Genomic DNA, 21,688 nt, shown 5'->3' with positions numbered 1-21,688 from the left:
CAAATCTGATTCAGAAAAACAGGCAGTCAAGAACAGTACCTTCAGTCTGTTAAGTTTAAACATTACTTCGATACTGTAAAGGAAGGAACCCCATTAAAGTATTATCTTTGGAAGAATTACCTGATGTTTTAAAATTCCTTATAATTTTTTTTTAATGAGTCAGGAAATCCTGAAACAAAAATACCTTTCTGCAGGAATCTGTCTCTTCTACTGTGTACCTTTCTACTAATTTTCTAGCAAGGACAGGAATTGTGTGTTTGGTATGTATTAATACCTTTGGATCAGAAAATTTGATTTAGGTAAAAAACAAGCAAATTGAGATTGATACTAAAATCAGGAATCAGTACTACCCCCTTCCCTTTTCTGTTGTGCTCTCCATAATTGCTTTGAGTATATGTCAACAAAATCAGTCCTTCTGTTCCACCAAAGAGGGCCAGGCGGTGGTTGCACCAGCACTACAGACTTTGCATGCTAGATGCTGGGAAATCCCCTTTGCATTAGTTCTTGCCATAACAGATTTACTTTTTTATGTAATATTAATCAAAATTGAGCACTATGTCTTTGAAAACTACAGGGAGAAAATGGAGTAGGATCGAGTTGTCACGTGACAAGTTTTGGTGTGCTAACATGCAGGAATGCATATTTTTCCTGTATTTTTTTCATCTTTTTGTATTAAAACTTTAGCTATATAGAGTTTTTGATCAACACAAAGCTTGAAAATACATGGCTAAGACTATAAGAAAGTGGCTACAAAAAGATGGTAGAAAGAATGTGTTCTCAAAGGGAATTAAAAAAAATATGCACAAACCCCTGGTGGTTCTCATTTATTTTAGTGCATCAAACATTCCTCTCTCTCTGCACTTTATGTTAGATTTTTATCCCTGAAGGAAGAACTGGCATTATATACTGTGTGTAATGTCATTATCTTTCTAGTCTGTGTTCATTCATAACCAGCCAGGACTGTGGTATATCTAGTTTTTTCTCAGCTGCATCAGGTTGAGTGTAGTATTTCAGGCATTCTTGGTGATGTCAACAGTTCTGGGGGGATTAGGAAGCTAATTATTCTACTCAGGTTGAAATGAAATGCTTAATACTAAAAGGAGAAGAAAAGACAAATGTAGGCCAAAAAATGAGAAAAACTGGAATGAGATTATATTATTTGTAAATGATGATTTAAAATTCAAAACAACAAATAATCTCAAGATAGACTGTTTAACCATAGTGCTCTTTCTGCTCTTACTGCCATCTTTCTTATTTTTATTCTTCCACCATTTCTTATGTATGTATATTTCTTCTTTATTCTATCACATGAGCAATATTTCCCACCCATGACTTGCCATGCTGATCAAAGCAGTATGTATTGTGTATGGGGTACTGCTGGGCTTACATGATTTTTCACAAGGACATAAGTTTCCATAAGCAAATTTCCAATTCATGGAACAAATTACATACTTAGATACATCCTTGAGTATTTTAAACAAATCAGAATCATCAATACTTCAAGTCTTGTCTTGTGTTTACAGCCTATTATACTGCAAGGTTTTTTGTGCATTTCTGATGTCAGCCGTTCAGAACTTACTTAGATACATTTTTGCTCTTTTACTCCTGCTACTTGGTTTTTTAATGCTAGCCTTCAATTACTAGATGCAGACCTCCAATAGTGTTTAATCAAGGTGAGAAAGATTAAGATTTTACAGGATGTTACCTGTAAGATTCTTAAGATTCTAACTGCACTAATTAAGTTAAACTTACTGCTGGGAGAAGTATGCTTATCTTCCACTGGATGTTACTGAGTGGCAACCATCTAGATACAAAATAATATTACATTACATTGACAGCAGTTCTACTTTCTGATGCTAATTTCAAAGCAATTAAATGAACCTGAATTGTTCTAAAACAAATTCTAGTCACTTGTAAGTAAGTTATAGAATAGTAACAAATAGCTTTAGTAGTCCATTTCACTATATGGACTGTTTCTTCTTTCTTAATTTATAGAAGCGAAGTGTCAATGAAAACAAGTTTCCTAATTCCTTAATTGTCATTCTTTGAGGAAACGATAATTGTGTCTGAGTTTTACAATCTCGTAACTGGCCACATTAATTTATCCCTTTTCTAGTCTGATAGGATAGCAGGTAGCTGGGCCAGGTAATTTTCCAGGTAATATTTTCTGAGGTAGCATCAAAGGGTTTATTAAGATCAAGACGTATTACTTTACTGCTTTGTTCCTTTATTTTGTATACACCTTCCTAAGGTGTACACAGCTTGTTCTCCTGCACAAAATGCAAGAGCATAGTGACCTAAAATTCAGAGCCATAATGTTCTGTCAGGAATAATAAATGATTGATATTATTCACCTCATTACAGGGTATGGGGAAGGATAGTGAGATGTTAGACTTTTACTAGAAACCCAGCCGTTTTAATATGAAATGACTACCATCAGTAATGTCTGATTTGCCTGGTTCTGTATGCCTAGTTAAAAGAATATTAAAATACAGAATTAAGTATTAAGGGAAAAATCGTAATATATTTGATGAGGAGATTAAGTACCTTTTATTTTTTAAATTTCTTTGTTTTCTAGGTATGTGTAGTACACAAACACTATGCATACTACTTGTAGTAATCAAGGGTAAGGGAACTAACTGTGAGTACTAAGAAACTGCTTGAGTCATTGGCTATCTAAAACAAATGTTACAAAGGTGTGCCGTCCAAATAAGCACAGACAGGTTTTAGTATTAAGATGAATGGTTGCCAGAGTGGATTAGTATTCTTTACACGTTATAGGACTAAGTGGAGACAATTGTTTGTCTTACAGCAGGGACTTACCTGGATATTTTTGTAGGCAGCAATTGAATAACTAAGCTATTGCCAAATCTCTGTGTTTTCCTTATGTCCTTAAGAGTTTGCATTAATTTTACATGGTCTTCTTGTGGTAGATGTGAAAGTTTACTGTGAGTTATTAGTCGTCACCTCTCCAGTAGATGGGTAACAAGTGGAGTTGCTTTATTGGTGGCTGTTAAGCAACATAATTAGAAATAAACACATAAGCAATTCTGCAAACCAGTGTGACATTAATTCTGATACATTTAATCACTTGGAAACATGGGTACTTATTAACTACTAACATTTCCATGTGATAAGTGCTCTGTTTAGTTTCTTTCTTTACTTGTCCTCTGAACTGTAAAAGTATCTGAAGCCATTATTTCAGAAAAATACCTGAAATCATTATTTATGAGCTATCAAATGCATTGTTCCTTCTGTTTTCCTTCATGCCTGAACAACAGTTAGTGAGAAATTCCCAGCATGTTTAGGACTATGTATAGCTTTGTTATGATAGAAATTGGCCCTTGGTCTCTTGTCATAATATATTGTCTATTCTTCGGGGGCTGTGTGTGTGTGTGTGTGTGTGTGTTTGTTCAGCAGTAACAGAAGGTGTAAGTTTGTGTTTGGTTCTTTACTAAGTCACTACTTAGAAATATTTATATTCTTACCACAAGTGATAAAATGAGCATAAGGTTGTTGGGGCATTTGATGGTAATTAAACTCCCAAAGAAGTTAGTGGGAATATGATCCCTGATTTCACTGGATGGTAAGTGTTACTGAAGAGCCCATCACTCATATTTATACTATCAGTAAAGTGTGTTTCTTGAAATTTTGTTCAGTATATTCCTTTTGGATTTTAAATACTGTTTTATTTAAAACTAAGTCTTACACTGTCGTGTGCAACTTTTTTGTATGTGAAATGCATGAATATGCTTATATGTGGTGGGATAACAAAAAATTATTTTTTTAAAAAAGCTGATTTCGGCTTTTTAGATTGTGTTCATCTTCTATGATACAGGAGCACCTGAAAAAAATTGAATAGATAAGTTCCTAAGTAAAGCCATTTTTATTGAACCTTTCTGGTTTACTGTGTAGTTTGGAAGGCCAGGACTTTCCAAGAAGGAAAATAATAATGAGTCTGACTGTGCTACCATATCTCTATTCCTTCCAGAAATAGTTGAAAATGGATTCAGAGCATGTGCAGGAGTTTAGGTGTGCTTCCCTACTCCTGTGTCCTAGGGCCTCTTTGCTGCACTAGTTAGGTTCTGAGAGTGCAGCACTACTTTTAACGAAAAAGGAAGGCAGTAAGAGATGGAGAAGTCTGTCACCTTCTTCAGGATGTGATGAGTTTCCTTGTCTAATCTTTCACTTGTAAATAAAGTGCCATTTTTCCAAAGACAATCTGCATATTGCCATTTTATAATGCAGTTTCTCAGTGGTTCAGCAGTTTGATAGGCATGGATTTTCTTTTCATTCAGTGAAATTTCATTTTTATACTTGTGCAGCACCTCAACAAGTAAAAATATCCATGTGGATTCTGGGTGTTTTTTGTAGCACAACCTTCTTCCTTATTATTTTCTTCGAGGTTGAGACATGTTTTATTTTGCTTTGTTAGCAGAATGATTTACCTTTTTTTTTTTTTGTTTGTTTTGTTTTTCCATCATGCTGCATCTCTCTTACTGTCCCACCATCATCTAAATCACACCATAAGTATCTTTACTGCATTTTTTTTATCCTTTTTTTTTTTCACTAAGCCAAACTTGTTGTGCAGAACTAATGATCTAGTAGGGTTTTCATCACCTTTCAGTACCTATTTAAAGGAAATATATTCCATGCAGCCACCTCTACATGGATTTGTCTTTTTATTGAAACTTGTGTATATGCTAATATGTTACTGAGGGTTATTGTCTTTGAACCCTTCAAGGTTTGATTTTCTGTGTCTCTATGGTGCACTGCCAGACTGTTTCCATGAAAGAAATTTGAAGAGTTGCTAGTTAGAACTCTATATTTCTATAGCCATACGAGATGTAGTATCTGTGTTTATTTTAGGAAGGCAGTTCAGCTATTTATATTTTTTTGTCAATGTTTTTCAAACCACTGCGGTATGGAAATAAGAATTGCAAATACTGAGAAAGAGAAATTACTGTTAGAAAGTAAAGAGTTCTGTAAGTGTTGGCATATGGTTTTACAGTACGTGTTGGAATTTCACTCATCCCCTGAATTCTGTTTTCTTTCTGGTAAACAGGAGGAAAATATTACATTACAGATCATCAAACTGAAATTTAGCTATGAGACTGAAATGCTTTTATGGAACTGGAGTAATGGGATTTCTATGTGTAGTAATTAATTCTAGATTTTTTGTTTCTGAATACTAGGGAGAAAGAAGAAACAGTATCCTTAATTAACATTGAATAGAAACTGAATTGTAGAGCCAGTTGGCTCAGCTGTCAGCATATGATAGAGCAGTGGGAACTGAACCAGAAAACACTTTATGAGGTCACTGTAACCTAGAATTCATGGCAATAATTTTAACGGGTGTGTGCTGTTCATCTCTTAGTGAAGAGAGAAGGATATGGAGGGAGAAACTTTTTCAGAATTTTCCGTGATTATTTCTTAATTATATAAATAGTCAAAAAATAGAAAACTTATTCCAAAGACAGTTCTAGTTTCCTTGTATAGATGAAAAATGTAATTCAGCTACTGGAAAATATTGTTTCTGGTTAATTCTTAACAGATCAACAATTTTGTTTTTCAGGTCGAAAATTAAAAAAGCTTAACAAAATTAAGGTTGTGAGAACATTAGATGTCGCACTCCAGCAGCCCGCAGCCCTTCAAGATGAAGGCCAGACTCTAACCCAAAGGCTGTCCTTTTCTCCAAATCAAGAAATACAGTTTGTTCCCCCAATGATCAGTGTTCTACGAGGCATTGAGCCAGAAGTTGTCTATGCTGGTTATGACAATACAAAGCCCGAAACACCAAGTTCCTTGCTGACCAGTCTAAATCATCTTTGTGAGAGGCAACTTCTTTGTGTAGTCAAATGGTCTAAATTGCTACCAGGTAATAGCACTCCTTATATATGGTGAATTCTAGTTAACAAATATGTCATATGATGAGCAGTCAAAAAAGAATATTGCCGTCTGCCTGTTAATTAATTCTTAACAAATTCTAAAACGATTAAGCTTCCACTTAATCAGATAAATTATCTTACCAAAGACGTTTTAACAGGGGGGCACTTGTGAAGGAATGCATCTAAATATTTAGACTCACTCCAAATTATGACAGAAGCCCGGAGAGTTTTTGTATGTGATGGTTATAGCAACCTTTCTACCCCACCCCTCCTACTCTATTATTCATTCTTTTGGTATAAAAATATGTTTATATGTCTGCATATTCCTTACTCTTAATCTTATTAAAATGAATTTTTGAACAGAGAAAAAAATGCAGTAGATATTACCAGTTAGGACTAAGCAGCTCTACAAGTAGACTGGCTGTGAGAAGTAATTGAACATATGAAGAGCCAAGACTGGATTGCAAAAAAACCCAAAAATAATAATTAAAAAAAGTCCATGTTAGGTGTGTATGTTATGTGACCATACATCTGCTGTATGGTCCTAGATATCTGATCCTGGGCTATATAAAAATCAATATGTTTAGCAGAAGGTCTGGAAAAAGGGATTTCACGTGAGTTCAATTTGACACTTCACTGCTGCAGGAAAGGGTAGTCCCTATCAGTGCTCTTCACCATTGCTGGTTGTGCTTATTAGACCTCTTGGTTGACCTGATTCATCTCATTAAGTGAGAAGAAAACAAACCTTTTTTTTTTTACTCTCTGTAGTTTTCTGATGGCTTCATGAGCTGAACCAGTTCACTGAGGGGTAGCATGAATGCCAGAGCTTGCTTGAAGGAGGTAACAGGACCAGGTAATGAAGAACAGGACCACTGCTTTCAGTGGCAGGAAGCTGTTAGATTGACACAGATCATTCATAGAAATCCTTAAAGCTGTCAAAGATTGGAAGTTATCAAAAGCAAATAGATGACTGAATATGCTTCTGTTTAGTTAAATGCAAGAAAGTTATTCATATGTGGATGCTTATTGTGTTACAACTGTATCTCTTGTTAAGAACACTGAAATCCAAGCTATCTATATTAAATAAGAGTTGGTTACAGTTGTCATGCTACAAACTCTCATATATTTACCAAAGGTGAAGGAAGTGCATTTCTATTCCCTAATATAGTCACTTTTGACTGCTAAAGTTAATTTTGCTTTGATCAGTTCAAAATACTGGATCAGAACAAAAAAAAAAAAGAGGTAAGCTATCAATGTGAGATAGCCAGTTATTATACAAGCTTCACAGACTTCTGAGAGCTACATCCCCAAAAGCACTTGTCTTTATAGGTGTTCTCAGTTTTGTAGCTCAAAGTTGTCATCCCAGAAAACCTGTTCAGCCAGTGTCTAAGTAAGAATTATAAAGTATTCTAATTTCATTTCCAGGATTTCGGAATTTACATATTGATGATCAGATAACCCTCATCCAGTATTCCTGGATGAGTCTAATGGTTTTTGCAATGGGATGGAGATCATACAAACATGTCAGTGGTCAGATGTTATATTTTGCACCAGATCTGATTTTAAATGAGTAAGTAGACTCCGCTGTTTGCATAATATGAATGACATTTTTAGCTTAATTGTGTAAATGAGAATGTGACTTCATTGAGGCCAAGATTTCATTCATTACTTGTTCTGTTTCAAAATTAACAGCAAAGTACTCTGATCATATTAAAGCTTAGTAACTTTGGAAAGAGTTTTGTGGGAGTCCTAAATATTCTGTTGATATGGCCGAACAAAAGGAGTTAAAATAATATTTTAATTATCTAAGAGAAAAATAATAAAAAAATATGCTGTCAGGAGATTTACTTGAATTCATCTGAGTAAGACATGAGTTAATGTTTAATAAATAGAACTACATGGGATTTTTTTAGGTTACTGGGTGGCTTTTGCAAACAGTTTGTATATAGTTTAAATACTTCATTTTGATACATTCTGATAAAACTGCTTCTCTAAAGTACATTTCTTGTTAGAAAATTGTAATAATTTAGCAAGGAATTTTAGTATCAAGGATAAAATATGTGAGATGGCACTTTTCTGGCTTGGGGGGGGCAGGGATTGTTGGCTTAGATTTTCCTTCACTGTGCTGATCAGTTCAGAAAATCTTCATTTTAGTAGTTTTCAGTTATTGTCAAATAATGCAAACTAATACTGTCAAAGCTGTAATTTTAGATATTTTAGTTATAGTACTTGGGAGGTTTCCAGGAACAGTAAAATGTGATTTAAGCTCCCTATTTTTTTTTCCTTAATGCGTTTTTCTTAGTTATTTTTTCTTAAAATCCTAAAAGAGCTACTATGAAATGAGATGAAAGTTAAACAAGTTTTTGTGTAAGACATACCTGTTTAAGCATTAAAAGGTGGATTTGCAGAAGATTTGGGCACCAGAATGTAAAATCTGTGAACATGTAAGTTCTTGACAGTGAGGGTTTTTTATAGAAAATATTCAGTGGAGCAGGCCCCATAGCTCCTGGATTTTTCTGTTCCAGATGACTGTAAATTACTGTTATGATACAGAGTAATGAATTCTTTCCTCTCCCACGTGAATTAATTAATGCTGTACAAATTGAAATAATTTGAAGGGATGGGATTGAGATAATTTTCTGACTGTATTCTGTCCCAGCGTAGTCTATGAGATATCTCATGGTTACATTCAGAAGAAACACCGAGTGCCCGTCTTTAGGCAGTAACGTTAGGGCTTGGGGCATTACTCTGCCTGTGGTCCACTGCTGCCACCTTGTGAAGAAGGCTAAGTACTTTCTTCCAGAATAGGGTTGAGATTTATGAACCCTGATTATAAACCCTCAGAGACAGCTTCTTATTTGCAGCTCAAGACCATCTACATTGAAGGGGAGGCGGACTGGTAACGTACCCTTCTCTTGGTTGTAGAGCATCTTGTCAGGGTCATATTAAAAATGTTGTAAACAGAGTTAGACATGAAGAGTAACTGGCACACAACCGTATTTATGGGGAAATAAATTAGCTTTTAGATCAGTAAAATGTAAGCAACTTTCTTGTCTGTGGTGTTGTCTAAGATTGTACTTTCATGATCACTTTAAGATCATTTTAAGATTGTGCTAGGATCACTCTAAGCGAAGGTGACTGCCAAAAAAAAGGTAGCTCCACCTGGCTCTCTGCCCTGGTCATGTGTCCCCATGATTTTGCTTAAGCTGGATTGAATACTATCTGGCTGCACTGTCAAACAGCTAAGGAAATTATATACTTGCGAAATACACTAGAAAAAGCCATTAATTAGCAGGTGGAGGTGATCCCTGAGCTGACTTCCCATGTGGGAGTGCAGGCGCTAATGCCAGGTTAGCAGGAGCATACACCTAGAGGTGGAAAGAGATAATGGAAATTCCTTCTGCAGAGGCAACACACACTTGAGTTGTTTGAAAATGACCATGAAACCACAATCCAAAGGTTGTTTCACAGCTACTCTGTCATTTAGGAAACTGAGTTGTGGTGCTCCCGGGGAATGACGTGTTTGGTCAATTTCAGACAAAGAAAGCCAGGAATATGAGTTTAACAAAGATTTCATGAATTAGTATTAAACCCCTGCAAAGTTTTACTGTTGCTCACACTTTGCAGTGTTTGAAAACATGACTAAACCCAGCATTGAAGCATACCTTGAAAGCTGCTATCACTCTTCATTAGGAACAGACTATCAGAAAGGAGTAGGTAAGGAGATTTAAAGTAGATCTAGAAGTAACCAGTCCATTTAGATCTAACAGATGAAATTTCTAGAAGTCATTTAAGAGCTGTTACAGGATATCATATGTTGAACAAAGCTGAAATAATTTTCCTTTAAGCTAACAGTAACACTTTAAATAACAACAACAACAACAACAAAACAAAACCAAAAAAACCCACCACAAACCACCAACCCTCGGTGCATTGAGAAAAGTCTCTCTTTTTTTCATGGAAAATATCTCCTGTTTTCATTGTTGATGGTACTATCTGCAATCAGGTTAAAATGCTGATCTGAATTTTATAGGGGGTGGGAGGGCAAAATTTAATCTTGTTATCATTGTTTTATCCAATTCATCTGGATTTAGCTGCAACTTTGTGAAATTAGCCCAAGTTAATGGATCTTCAGGTTAATGTATAATGAATTCAGTCAAAATTACAGGCTTTGTAATGCTAGTGTTGCAGTCATTTCAGTTGAAAACTGCCTTCCCAGTAACTATGTACAATAACATATACCCAGTATATAAAAATCTCAAAGAGAAAAGTAAAATTGGAGTGCTGCAAAAACCGGAACGGTTTTGTGTATTTCCTTGTGTGATATGTCCTGTTTACTTCTGCAGGAGTTTAAATAATGCTGTAATAATGTCTTAAGTTTACTTTAAAACTTTTTGTATATATTTACATGTAACATTATATACTGTTTCTTTAATGGCATAAAATGCTACAAAATATCTGTTAGCAGTGTTAGACTTGCAACAAAGTATTTTGACGTAGACATTTCTGCAAAACCTAAAAGCAAGTTTTCTATAAACTTCCAGGTTTATCTTCAATTTTACACTTTGAAATACTTTCAGAGAATGTAAAAATCTGTCAACATCTGAAAGAAAAAAAAAAGTACTTCACAATAATCGTATGGGTGTTTTTAATCAATAAAAGAAAATCTTTTTTGGTGGTTAGCATTCAGCTTTGATAGTCTCCAAGGTGGTGTGTTTTTTCTGGGCAGCAGTAACAGATTAAACATCCAAAATAATAGTGCATTCATTATGAGTAAAAAAATAGTGTAGGTACAAAAAAGTCAGAAAATTATTTATTTTTATAACCTCTTTCTTTAAGTTCTGTAATGTGGTAATTAAACTGCTAACAAGGCACTTCCTTCAAACAATTAGTACTGGAGCCATTATTTTTCTTTATTTTCATGGGTTTTTAAATTATTTTTTTTTTTACCTTTTCTGGGTGTAAGACAGAGGATGAAAGAATCGTCGTTCTATTCCCTGTGTCTATCCATGTGGCAACTCCCACAGGAATTTGTCAGACTTCAAGTTAGTCAAGAAGAGTTCCTATGTATGAAAGCACTGTTACTTCTCAACACAAGTAGGTTCTTTTTATTTCTTTGTAACATATCAGTAGTAATTTTAACTTGACAATTGCTAAGCTATCTGGCTTAATAAATGGAAACTTCTTTAGGAGGAATGTTGGTATTCCAAGAACTAAAAATATTTTTTCTAGTGTTTATAAGGAACAAGTAATTTCTGATTCACTAATGGTTTTGTTCTGCATAAAGGCACTGAGCAAATGTTGGATCCTTTTAGGTATATAGCTGTACTGTATTACACATTTTCAAATTAAGTGCACAGTATTTCTGCCTGGAAGCCCTTCAGCTTAAATGGCTCTACACAGGTTAAAAAAAACCTCACAAGCATTAGGAATGTATTAAAAATATTTAATAAATTGTCTGGACTGAGGGCTTTATCTTGGCCAAGAACATAAAGCATGCTTATTCAAAAAAATTAGAGGTGGACATGACAAACTATACTGACATTTATTTAACTTCTTGTCATTATAAACAGATCAGTTTTAGCATAGATATAAACAAATGGAAATGTTATTCTTTGGTTTGTTTCTCTAGGATAAAATGTGTGATCACTTTTAGTCATACACATCTTTAAAGAATCCAGCATACAGCTGTGTTCCACTTCAAATGGGAAATGTGGTAGCTGATGAAGTTATCTTCCAAAACCTTTTCTAAAAGACTAAAAAGTACATCTGCTGAGGCCATAATTGTTAGCTATGAATCCCCAAATAGAAAGTCCTAAAATTGTACAGGTGCTATTAGAAATGAGAATAAGCACTTTGAGAAATATAATTGGAAGAATATTGAAGTTTGGTTCTCTATACAGAGAGTTGGAGGAGGGATATGCACGTCCTGCATAACCTGCTTGTTGGTTGTATAAAGTTTTAGTAAAAGATAAGGAATTAATGTTTATTTCTTCTTAAGCTGTACTTGGCTGGTTTTTGCATAAGTTCATGCTTAAAAAAACTTTGGTCTTAGCAGAGCATAAGAAGTAAAAATTAAATTTAGCTCATATGAACATAATTACTAAAATAATAGCAAAACACCATGCACTCTACTAAAGCAATAAAAATGAGGGTAAAAATCCCTCTCTGATATAACTCCAGTTGCTTTGTTGGAATCTGAATGTATTCCTGTTTTGAATATTTTTCACATTGTTTGCATCACCAATTAACTCCCTTGTCTATCTTCTGAACCTTAGAGGGAAGTTTGAAATTTCAGCAAAACTTAGATAGATTTGTGATATTATAGCTATCCATTTCTGTCCCAGAAAGTTCAAATCAAATTCAAATAAACATTACAGTGGTCCAATCCCTGTCATTTACTAGTGCGTAATTTTAAGTGTTCATCAAAATTTATTCATCATTCTTTATGAAATAAATTGTGCTCAGAAGTTCATTTTTAGGATGATATGTTTGTATATATTCAAGAAATGAGTTTAAAAAAAAGTATTTCTACCTGTGCTGATGAGTTTTGCTTTTTGATCTTTCCCGCACTTATTGTCTTATAGGAAAAAACAATTTGTCAGATCTTTGGGAAAAGGAACACACCTAACCGTTGTTGCTGAGACATTTAGTAAACGTTTGGTACTGTATAAATATAATTCCACAACACTGTTTTCAGAAAAATATATATAACGTCATTGTTGCTATAAAGTGTTTTTTAAGACTACTTTTATTTTAGTCATGGTATTCATCTTAATCCTCTTCAGTGTGAAAGTATGGCCATTTCAAGCTTTCATATACTAATAGTAAATCAAGTCTGAACTTTTAGTCTCATCTGTCTCCTCTTTGATTTATTATTTAGATTAACGGTTTTTTACTTTTAATATAATTTTGAAGAAACAGTAATTTGTATTAAACATAACTAAATGTTAGTCGTGATACATTTCTAATTATGAATCACCCCCCCAGTCTAAGTATTCACATTATTATTTTTTTTTACAGTTTTTCCATTGAATTTCCCTTGGTTCCCTTAGACATTTTCTTGATACTGTACTTATGACAGTTCCAAAGCTGTCATGAAAGCAGAATTAGTCTTTGCAAAAAGTGGACCAACATTTTTATTTTTTACAATTGTTTCCATTTTACAGGTCCTTATTTAATATATGTAACATACTGTGTTGTGTAGTAGAGCCCCATAAGTTCTAAACAGCGCTCCATCTTGCAGAGGCAACATACATCTAGAAACTAATAGTATGAATAGTTCAGAAAGACTTACGATTTAAGAAAGTAGAGCTATTCCAAAAAGAGAGAAATAAGCATATCGCATGTTCAGTTCTTGCTGTAACAGTTTCCAGACTTTTGATTTAGAGGAATTGCAAAATCTTGTTGCATAAGATTTTGGCTGGGTTCTTGCCATCAAATAAAAGCATCCACATTTTTCACGTCTGTTCAGGGCGAAGGAACATTTGAGCTACCTGTGTTGAAGGTGCATTTGTGAATGTAAGACGTTGTAATTCTTCATTTAAATGAACAGCGTAGTGGAACTTTTTTGTGATTAGATGGGAATGTGACTGGTTTTGTAGAATTCTAGGGTAACAGGTCACTCATTGCTGGAAGAGATCTTTTAACTTAATTCACAAGGGAATGACTTAAGGAAGGAAGGACTTAATTGCTGTTTTAGAGATATGAGTCAAGGATAGCATCCACCTAACCCTAAATTCCATCAAAATGTCACTTTGTATGAAAAACATTTCATAGATACCTGTAAATCTGCTGTTAAGACATATCCAGAACCATCCATGCTTTGAAAATTCAGCTATTTTTTTCCATGACATAACTTTTCGCTGCTGTGAGTATTCCTGCCTGTATTACTCCTAAGCACATTGCATTCCTCACAAACCAGAACTCGTCCCTTCCATTCGGACCCTTGATGTAGATGTGTCAGACACGCTTTCACATACCTCCTTTGTCTGTCTGGACTTGAGAGGCCATACTGAGTCAAAATAAAAACCCACCTCATCCAGCATTTCATCTCCATCAGCTGCCAAAGGAAAGCTAACATGGCATCCCTAAAGGCTGGACTGTTATTAGATACGGTATTACAAATGTACTTTCTGTGGAAGTGGTCACAATTTCTTTTCTCTGGTTTTGTTTGAATTCTGTTTTAGTTAGGTGGCAGACCCTGACTTCCATAGACTAGCTCAGTGCTTAGACACTTGTCTTTAAACTTGCTATTTTCTGTACGCGTGTTTCCCTCCTTCCCCCAGACATTCAGTTGTCTGAGGAGACAACCAATAAACAAGAGACAACCTTGGCAAACTGGATCATTTCCTTTCTTGGGCAGCCTCCTGTTAAATAGGAGGCTTCTGCTTAAGTCGGGTAGAACAGAGATCTGAGCTTCTGCATTGTCAGCGTGCTCTCAGCTGGAGGTGAGGGAATTTTAATTTTAATGTGTTTGCCTGAAGTGTCTCCTTTCCTCTTACATTTTTCTGAGGAACCAGGCAATACTTGACTTAACAGATGTCAGAACAGGGTTTTATAGTTTCTGAATGGAGAGCAGTTTTGCTCTCGGTGCAGGGTTTGCTACTTAATTCTTTTTCAGGGAATAGGTTTAGGTCCGACCCCTGTGCAGCAGTCTCCTTTTTAGGGTGTCTTGTCTTTTAAGAATTCCATTCCTACGTATTGAACAATACAGTGCATTGTACAGAGAGTCAGTACACACATGTATTTATGTTTTAATTCCAGAAAGTGACAAATCATCTGAAAGTCAGGTGTTACCATATTGAATAAGTCAGTGTCATTATGAACCAAGTTTCTTGGGTTTGTAAAGAAAGATTCAAACAAAATCTGTTGTGGCCCAACGTTAGTCATGGTCTGGTACCAGTTTGAAGATGTACTAGATACCTAGATAACTAGCAGGTGGCTTATTTAACTATGTGAGCTAGTCCACATGGCATTCTTTTACAGTCCATGGAGAAAAATAAGCATCTTTACAGCATAATTATTTTTTTTCTAAGGTCACTGCTAAAACTCAGTGTGCCTTGTGCCCAAGACTTGCCTGATTTTTCCCGCTAAGACTACAGGTAGCTGTGGTAACTAACCCAGGTGGATATGCCTGTACTGTAAAATGTCTAAAGTTTGGTGAGGGGAAGGATTTACCTCACGCTTATGTCAGAATACAGAATGTTAAATGTGATGTTGCAGTGTGAAATGGCATTGGTAAGGGAGAAGGGAAAAGGGAAGAAATGTAACAGCTTTCAAAACCAGTATTTTTTTAAACAGGACAATGTTTTAAAGTATGATTATTACAGCAAACCAAGGATTTAGGTTTGATTGCCAGATGGGAATATTTTTTTGAGCTTCATTTCTTCAAGTTTCTCATTTCTTGGTTGCCTTTGACAGCATAGGTTATAAGACTTGTTTGTTAACACTCAGCCATGTCAAGGAAATTAGAGTCTAGGGCTTACGCCTGTTCCCTTACAATGCTACCAACACTTGTCACCAGTGATCAAATATGGTCTTATCACTAGCAGTCACTAATAGGCTCATTTCTCAGTGTTCTCTCTGTGTCCTCATTTTGGTCCTGATAGCAGACCATTAAGAGAAGAGTGAGTTCAACCATTTGCTCCTCTCTGCTAATTTCTCTAAAAAGCTGTTCACATTTAAAACTGATAATGCATCTATTCTGTTAAGTGAAAGAGCTCCAAACAGGAAGGTTGAGCCCTGGATGTCATACAGTCTACACTACCTAAGAGTTGTTGGTTCATTCCTTGACTCCATGTTGAAACACTCCAGCTAGATCTTTAACATAAATCTGCTATGAAGAGGGCTGACCCTCAGAAGTGCCAGTCCATAACATCTTTCCTCAAGGACAGGAGTAGTTCTTTTGGCCATCTTCTTTTCAGCAGACAGGTATAGCTGAAGCTTAAGGCTATTTTTAGACATCAGCAGTTAGCAGAATTGACTGATTGTTGCTGGTATATCTAATTTTAACTGTTTCACTGTTTCTGGAGTACCTGTTCAATGGGAAAAATTACCTGGCTTAGAATGATGAATTCCACTGTAAAGTGTGAAATACTAGAACTTGCTCCTGTCTTTGAATTTCTCACATTGCCTTCAGAATAAATTGCAACACAAGCGTTACTTTCTTTTTAGTTCCTTTGGAAGGTCTAAGAAGTCAAAGCCAATTTGATGAGATGAGAACGAGTTACATTAGGGAACTGGTGAAGGCAATTGGTTTGCGCCAGAAAGGAGTTGTGGCCAACTCCCAGCGTTTCTATCAACTTACAAAACTGATGGATTCCATGCATGACGTAAGTTTACTTGTTAATGTATTTTGGGTTTTATGTAAGAAGGGGCTAGTATTTTTAAAAGCAATTTTATAGAAAATGGCAAGTCAGCTTTTCTAAACAACAAAAGAAAAACTCCTACGCTTTCTTTAGTGTGTATATTTGTGTGAATACATAGCTATATATGCAGCATCAATATATATTGTCTGTATTACATGGTGTACAAGATAGAAGTATTTGAGAAACATGCATTTGAAAGCTACCATTTTGTTTCATTATTTCTGTAATTTAATTAGTGCAGTTACAGGTTTTGGTAGGGGGCAGTGCGTATGTGCGTGTGCATGTGTCTACATGTTTATGAAAATATTTAAATAATTCAAAGAATAGGCAAGTCAAGTTGCAGTCAGGCCACAAAGAATTAGAGAAAGACAACCAAGACTGGTTCTGCAATCTTAATTAAACTACTTTTATATGTATATTCTATACCATTTTTTTCGGTGCCTGTCTATATATCTGGGAATTGAATAATCTTTGAGAACTCTAGTGGTGATATCATAGGGATCCATAAGTGTCTCAAAAGATGCAGCTGAATCCTTTCCACATTGCTGAAAGTCCAAGCATGTATCCTGTTGACCTAACATCCATTAAAACTGAGGAATTACATTTCATATAAACCTTTGCTCATTTGAATGTTGTGTAATGGCTTGTGTATCTCTGCAAGAGAGGTAAAAAGCAGAGGTACAGGGCCATACCTGGTGCTTTTAGCAAGTGCTGGGGAAGTGGCACTAAGGCGGTTTAAGAAGAATGCTTTTGAGTTCCGTGTTGGTTGTGAGGAGCTTGCAGGGAGCTCAAGGAAGGACGGGGTCTTTGTGTGCTTGTATTCTGCACTCAGCAAATCTGCATTTTAATTTAATTTTTCATGAATAAGTTAACTTATTAAATCTAAAACCTTTAATGGACACTAATTCCCCCTTCTGATGGGGAAAAAAAACCACCAACCTTTGAGAATCCCATTTATGGGAGTTAAGAGAGGTAACGACTGATAATTATGTGGTTCACCAGGTTGTCTGGAGTCTATTGATCCATAACCTCTCCATGAGTTTCTGCTAGCCACAGAACTCACATTCACCATTTAGCTATTAACGTCATCTCAGATACCAGCAAAAGAAAAATGAGAAGAGTGTGAAAAACATCCTTACAGGTTAAGGTAGACAATAGAAAATTCTGAGGGGAGGACATGGAGCTTAGCTTTAACTGTTTACTGTAGTCAGTTGTCACTTGGGACTGTCAATGCTAAACTTTTGCCTGGAGTTCAGTCAGTTACCTTCTACTTGCAAAAACAAGTCCTGGTCAGTATACTACTCATAGTAGCCCAGTGCTCAAGGAACCTGTTTGGATCAGTCTTGTGTGGGATGAAAGGTCTTCCTGCCCTACCTGGCCTAATAATTTGCAATCTGATTGTCACAGCATCCAGATGAAAACTCTTTGAGTACTGGGCTGCAGAGTCAATCTCTTAAATTCAAATACTTAAAGTAAAACAGCCTTAGTGGTAGTGAGTGAGTGAGGCTTGCTGCAGAATACCCAGTAAAGTGATGGTCAGGGTGGCGTTTGGTCTGTAGAGTATCTTCATTCATGTCCCTATTTCATCTTGGGCTGGTAAAGTGATGTGAGATATAAGGAAAAGATAGATCATCAGACTGAAGAGACTGCATGTCATCAAAGCCTGGAGTAGGAAAGACTCCCAAGTAAATAGTAATTACTGTCCCTTAAAGCAGTGTCAGAATAGTATCTAGTGAACAAGGCATTGAAGTGTGTTGAATGTGAGAATAAAATGAAAGACTTGTTTATTAATTGCCATTGTTCATGGTGCATGTCATGAGTGAGGATGATACTACTTTATAATATAAGTGAGGCGCTGTTTTTGTATGACATACCATTTACCTATATTTATGATTTCTGTCATGGGAGGATATTTTAATAGGGAATGACATGTACCCTTATTGATTCAACAAATGACAGAGGAAGGTATATAATAGTGTCAGCTGATGGATGTATAAGTGATTGACAGCATGTTTATCTGACTGCATTACTGTTAGCCTGATTTATCGTGTTTGTATTTTATTAAATCCAGCTAGTGAAACAGCTCCATCTCTTCTGTCTGAACACATTTCTCCAGTCCCGTGCACTGAGTGTTGAATTCCCTGAGATGATGTCAGAGGTGATTGCTGCTCAGCTACCCAAGATTCTGGCAGGGATGGTGAAACCTCTTCTCTTTCACAAAAAGTGAAATGTCTTTTATCATAGAGGTGATTTCTGGGTCACTTTTTGTTTATTTTGGTCAAGATTTTGCAATGTCAGGACTTCAGTATATTTGTCATACTTACCCTGCCTACTGCTTTATACTTGTAACATACACAAGCCATTTAAGCTTGATGTACATATTGTGAGTTCTTGATTCCTTAACTGCAAAAATCACAACAGTCATAAAAAATGTTTTGTAAACTTGGCTAGGTTGCTTTTTAGTTATGCATAAGAATGACAATGTTCAAAGAACAGTTATACATTTTTCTTACATACTACACGTGCTAAAATTTCTGATACGACGTGGTGTAAACTTTTAACTTTAGTACATTGTGTGCATGGGAACATGTGGGCATGTGTTTGGTACAAGATTTTTGAGGATTTAAAATAAACATTGCCCATGTTTTTTTCACAGGTATTTCACTTTTTATTAACTAATCTGCTTCACAGAAATATCTCTTCAAAGTCAGCTGTCCAGGATTAAGTAGATGTCACTGCAATACCTTCATGAGTAACTGAAGTGCTAGGCACAAAGTATACATTCATACTCTTGTTTGTGCTCATAATGCATTGAAACTCTTGAGTGCAGCATACTGTTTTCTGCACCATTCAGTGCAGCTTTCCTTCAAAAATCAGAAAGCTTAGGAAAATTTCAGTGTCTGTTACACCAGAAGTAATGTGTGTGCAAACCCACTAAGCTTTGGTTTGTATTATTTTCCTTAAAAGTTCTGCACTTATAAAAACTAAATCACTTAGCTATGGTCTTAAATTCATCAGCTTTAAAATTCTGTATTTCAGAAGCTTTAAATAGAGATGTTTTCACTGACTACAGCTCTTAATAATGTTTTGAATTCCAGTGCTGAATACTCAAACAGCCATTAACTTCAAATTATAGTGAGATTAAATGCAAGAAGAAATGGAAAATATGACGACAAACATTTTGATACACATCAGGCTCAGTTTAGTACAATCTCAGAACTGCATATTTTATTTTAAAGGCATGCCATTATAATTGGGGTAACTGTAAAAGAGGAATTAGACTAAATTAGCTTTATACATTTGAGAAGAATGTCATGTTTTACTATGAAAATGAATATTTGGCTGAAAAATTATAATGTGGTGTTTGTTCCTTTGATGTGGATATGAAGCAACTCGTGCATTTAAGGCAGAAAATTGTTGATATATTCAAACAACAAAGAAATGGATAAAGCTCCAGAAAAATTTGTGAGTCTATTAAAATATGACAAATTTTGCCAGTCACTGAAAATGATACTTAAATTTTCTAACAATGTAGGAAATGGTGAGTCTTACTAGGGTACTTGCTGGCCATACACTTTTGCTCTTCCCCGTTACATGTTGGATACCTCCGTGGTGTGACAGCATGCTGTTGGGGTATAGTTTGATCTATATAGACATATCCTTGTCAGGTGAACAAAGGCCCATGAGACCTAAGTTCAGTATCTCTGACTAAATCAGGGTGCCCTGGCTAAAAGTGTAAGAGATGTTACTTGTTCATAAAAATTACATCCTGATTCTTGAAAAAAATGTAGACAACTAACTTTATCATTTCATAAAACCAATGAAGAAGAAGCCACATTATGACTGGGGATAAAGATGTTTCCGAGATTCCCAAAAAACAGTACTAAACCCACTAGAGCTGGTACAAAGATGTGGCCCTGGATAAAATGCTGTAAGCAGACTTTTGTGTTAGTTGACTAGGTTTGTCATTTCTAACTGCCCGGAGACAAGCAATTTGTTTCATATTCATTACAGTCTGACTTTTAACGGTGATCCTTAAAGCAATTATATTTTAATAAATAACACAAAATTCTTCATTTCTACATATTGAAGTTTTCTTTTCTTTATTTTTCTTTGAATTTGCATTCAGTAATTGTGGAGCTTAGGAAAAAAGTCCATCTCAACCATTCCACTTTGTGTAACAACGATATTTTCATGCATTCTTTGGGAATTTTAAGCATTGCCAGATGATTTACCATTGAATAAACAGACTATGTTACTGTTTAGATTAAATTGTTAACAAAAACTTCCCACACTAAAAATTATTCCTCAACACCCTAATTCTGAAATTAGAAAACCAAGCAGGCAGTATGTTTGCCTTAGGAATGCCCCGGATCAGCCAACATCTGCCTTTTACCCACAATCCCTAAAATTTCTTCCAAGTAGCTGCCATGTCACTGTGTCCCATAAATATGGCAGTCTGAAATGCTGTATATTTGTCTCAAAGGCATAATCAAAAAGGAAGAAAAGATGTCTTGGGAATAGATATCAAAGGTTAAAAACAACTTGAAATTGTATTTCCTAAAGATCTCTAACTCACATTAAAAAATTCCCAGAACTTCATGGTCACGATAAATGCACTGCATCAGACAGAACAAGTTTGGCTGAATGTGGCTGCTATATCAATTTGAAAGTCCGGTGTTCATTATGTGATTGTCTGAAGCTTGAAAAATCTGTTTTAACTGGAGCGCTTCCAGCTTCGTGCCCGGTTTATAAAATTGCCTTTAGTCTCCATTTTGATACCATCATTTGCTCTGGATTACACAGATGCCATGAACACTGATGAAAACACAAGACTGCTTCCTTCCCTGTAGAAATCTCGTGTACTGTGACTTCTTAACACTGCAGCAATGTCCAGAGAGCCATCAGCAAACCAGATTTTTCTTGGAGTTTTTTAGAGAGTACGAGGCTTTTTAGTTGTCTGTGTTTCTCTGCATTAATATTTGTTTAAAGATCAAGGTATTTTTTTGACCTGAGCTTTACAAATAGGTCTAAATAAAATACCTTGTAGTGCTTCTCAGTATATTGAACAAGTTATAATAATGCTGGATCTTCTTATGTTGCATTTTGCACACTAGAAATAAGAGGCTTCAGCGGCTGGACTTTTTTGTTTTCTGACATTTATGATGTGCCTGATTACATTTTGAAGGTATAAGACCTGTTGTACTAAATAGAAAGCTTGCCATCGTCTGCATATTGCAGACAAAAAATTTTGTCTGAACTATCATTAAAAGTTCTTAATCTTAGCTATATAATGCAAGCTATGCCTGAGGCTAAGCCTCTCCTGTTCTGTACAGTTTAGGGATTTTTGATCCAAGGCCTTCTGCCTTGTCTTCTGCCAGTACTTCAGTAAAGCAAACTGACAAACCCATGAAGTCAACCATTTCATTT

General features: G+C 35.5%; 1 protein-coding gene across 1 annotated transcript in view; it reads left to right on the top strand.

The window, feature by feature from the left end:
* The window catches only part of PGR (progesterone receptor), a 38,067-nt gene extending 17,725 nt beyond the window's left edge, over window positions 1–20,342 (top strand). Inside the window, exons 5-9 of the mRNA XM_056328709.1 lie at window positions 5,576–5,878; window positions 7,314–7,458; window positions 10,855–10,985; window positions 16,065–16,222; window positions 18,330–20,342. Of these exons, the coding sequence (XP_056184684.1) occupies window positions 5,576–5,878; window positions 7,314–7,458; window positions 10,855–10,985; window positions 16,065–16,222; window positions 18,330–18,485 (893 nt within the window). The 3' untranslated portion in view covers window positions 18,486–20,342. The remainder of the gene's footprint in view (window positions 1–5,575; window positions 5,879–7,313; window positions 7,459–10,854; window positions 10,986–16,064; window positions 16,223–18,329) is intronic.
* The last annotated feature ends 1,346 nt before the right edge of the window (window positions 20,343–21,688 follow it).

The sequence above is a fragment of the Falco biarmicus genome, chromosome 2 (genome assembly GCF_023638135.1).
Source record: "Falco biarmicus isolate bFalBia1 chromosome 2, bFalBia1.pri, whole genome shotgun sequence".
In the NCBI taxonomy this organism is placed as follows: domain Eukaryota; kingdom Metazoa; phylum Chordata; class Aves; order Falconiformes; family Falconidae; genus Falco; species Falco biarmicus.
Note: the sequence above shows the minus strand (reverse complement) of the source record. Positions and strands in the feature narration are given on the sequence as shown.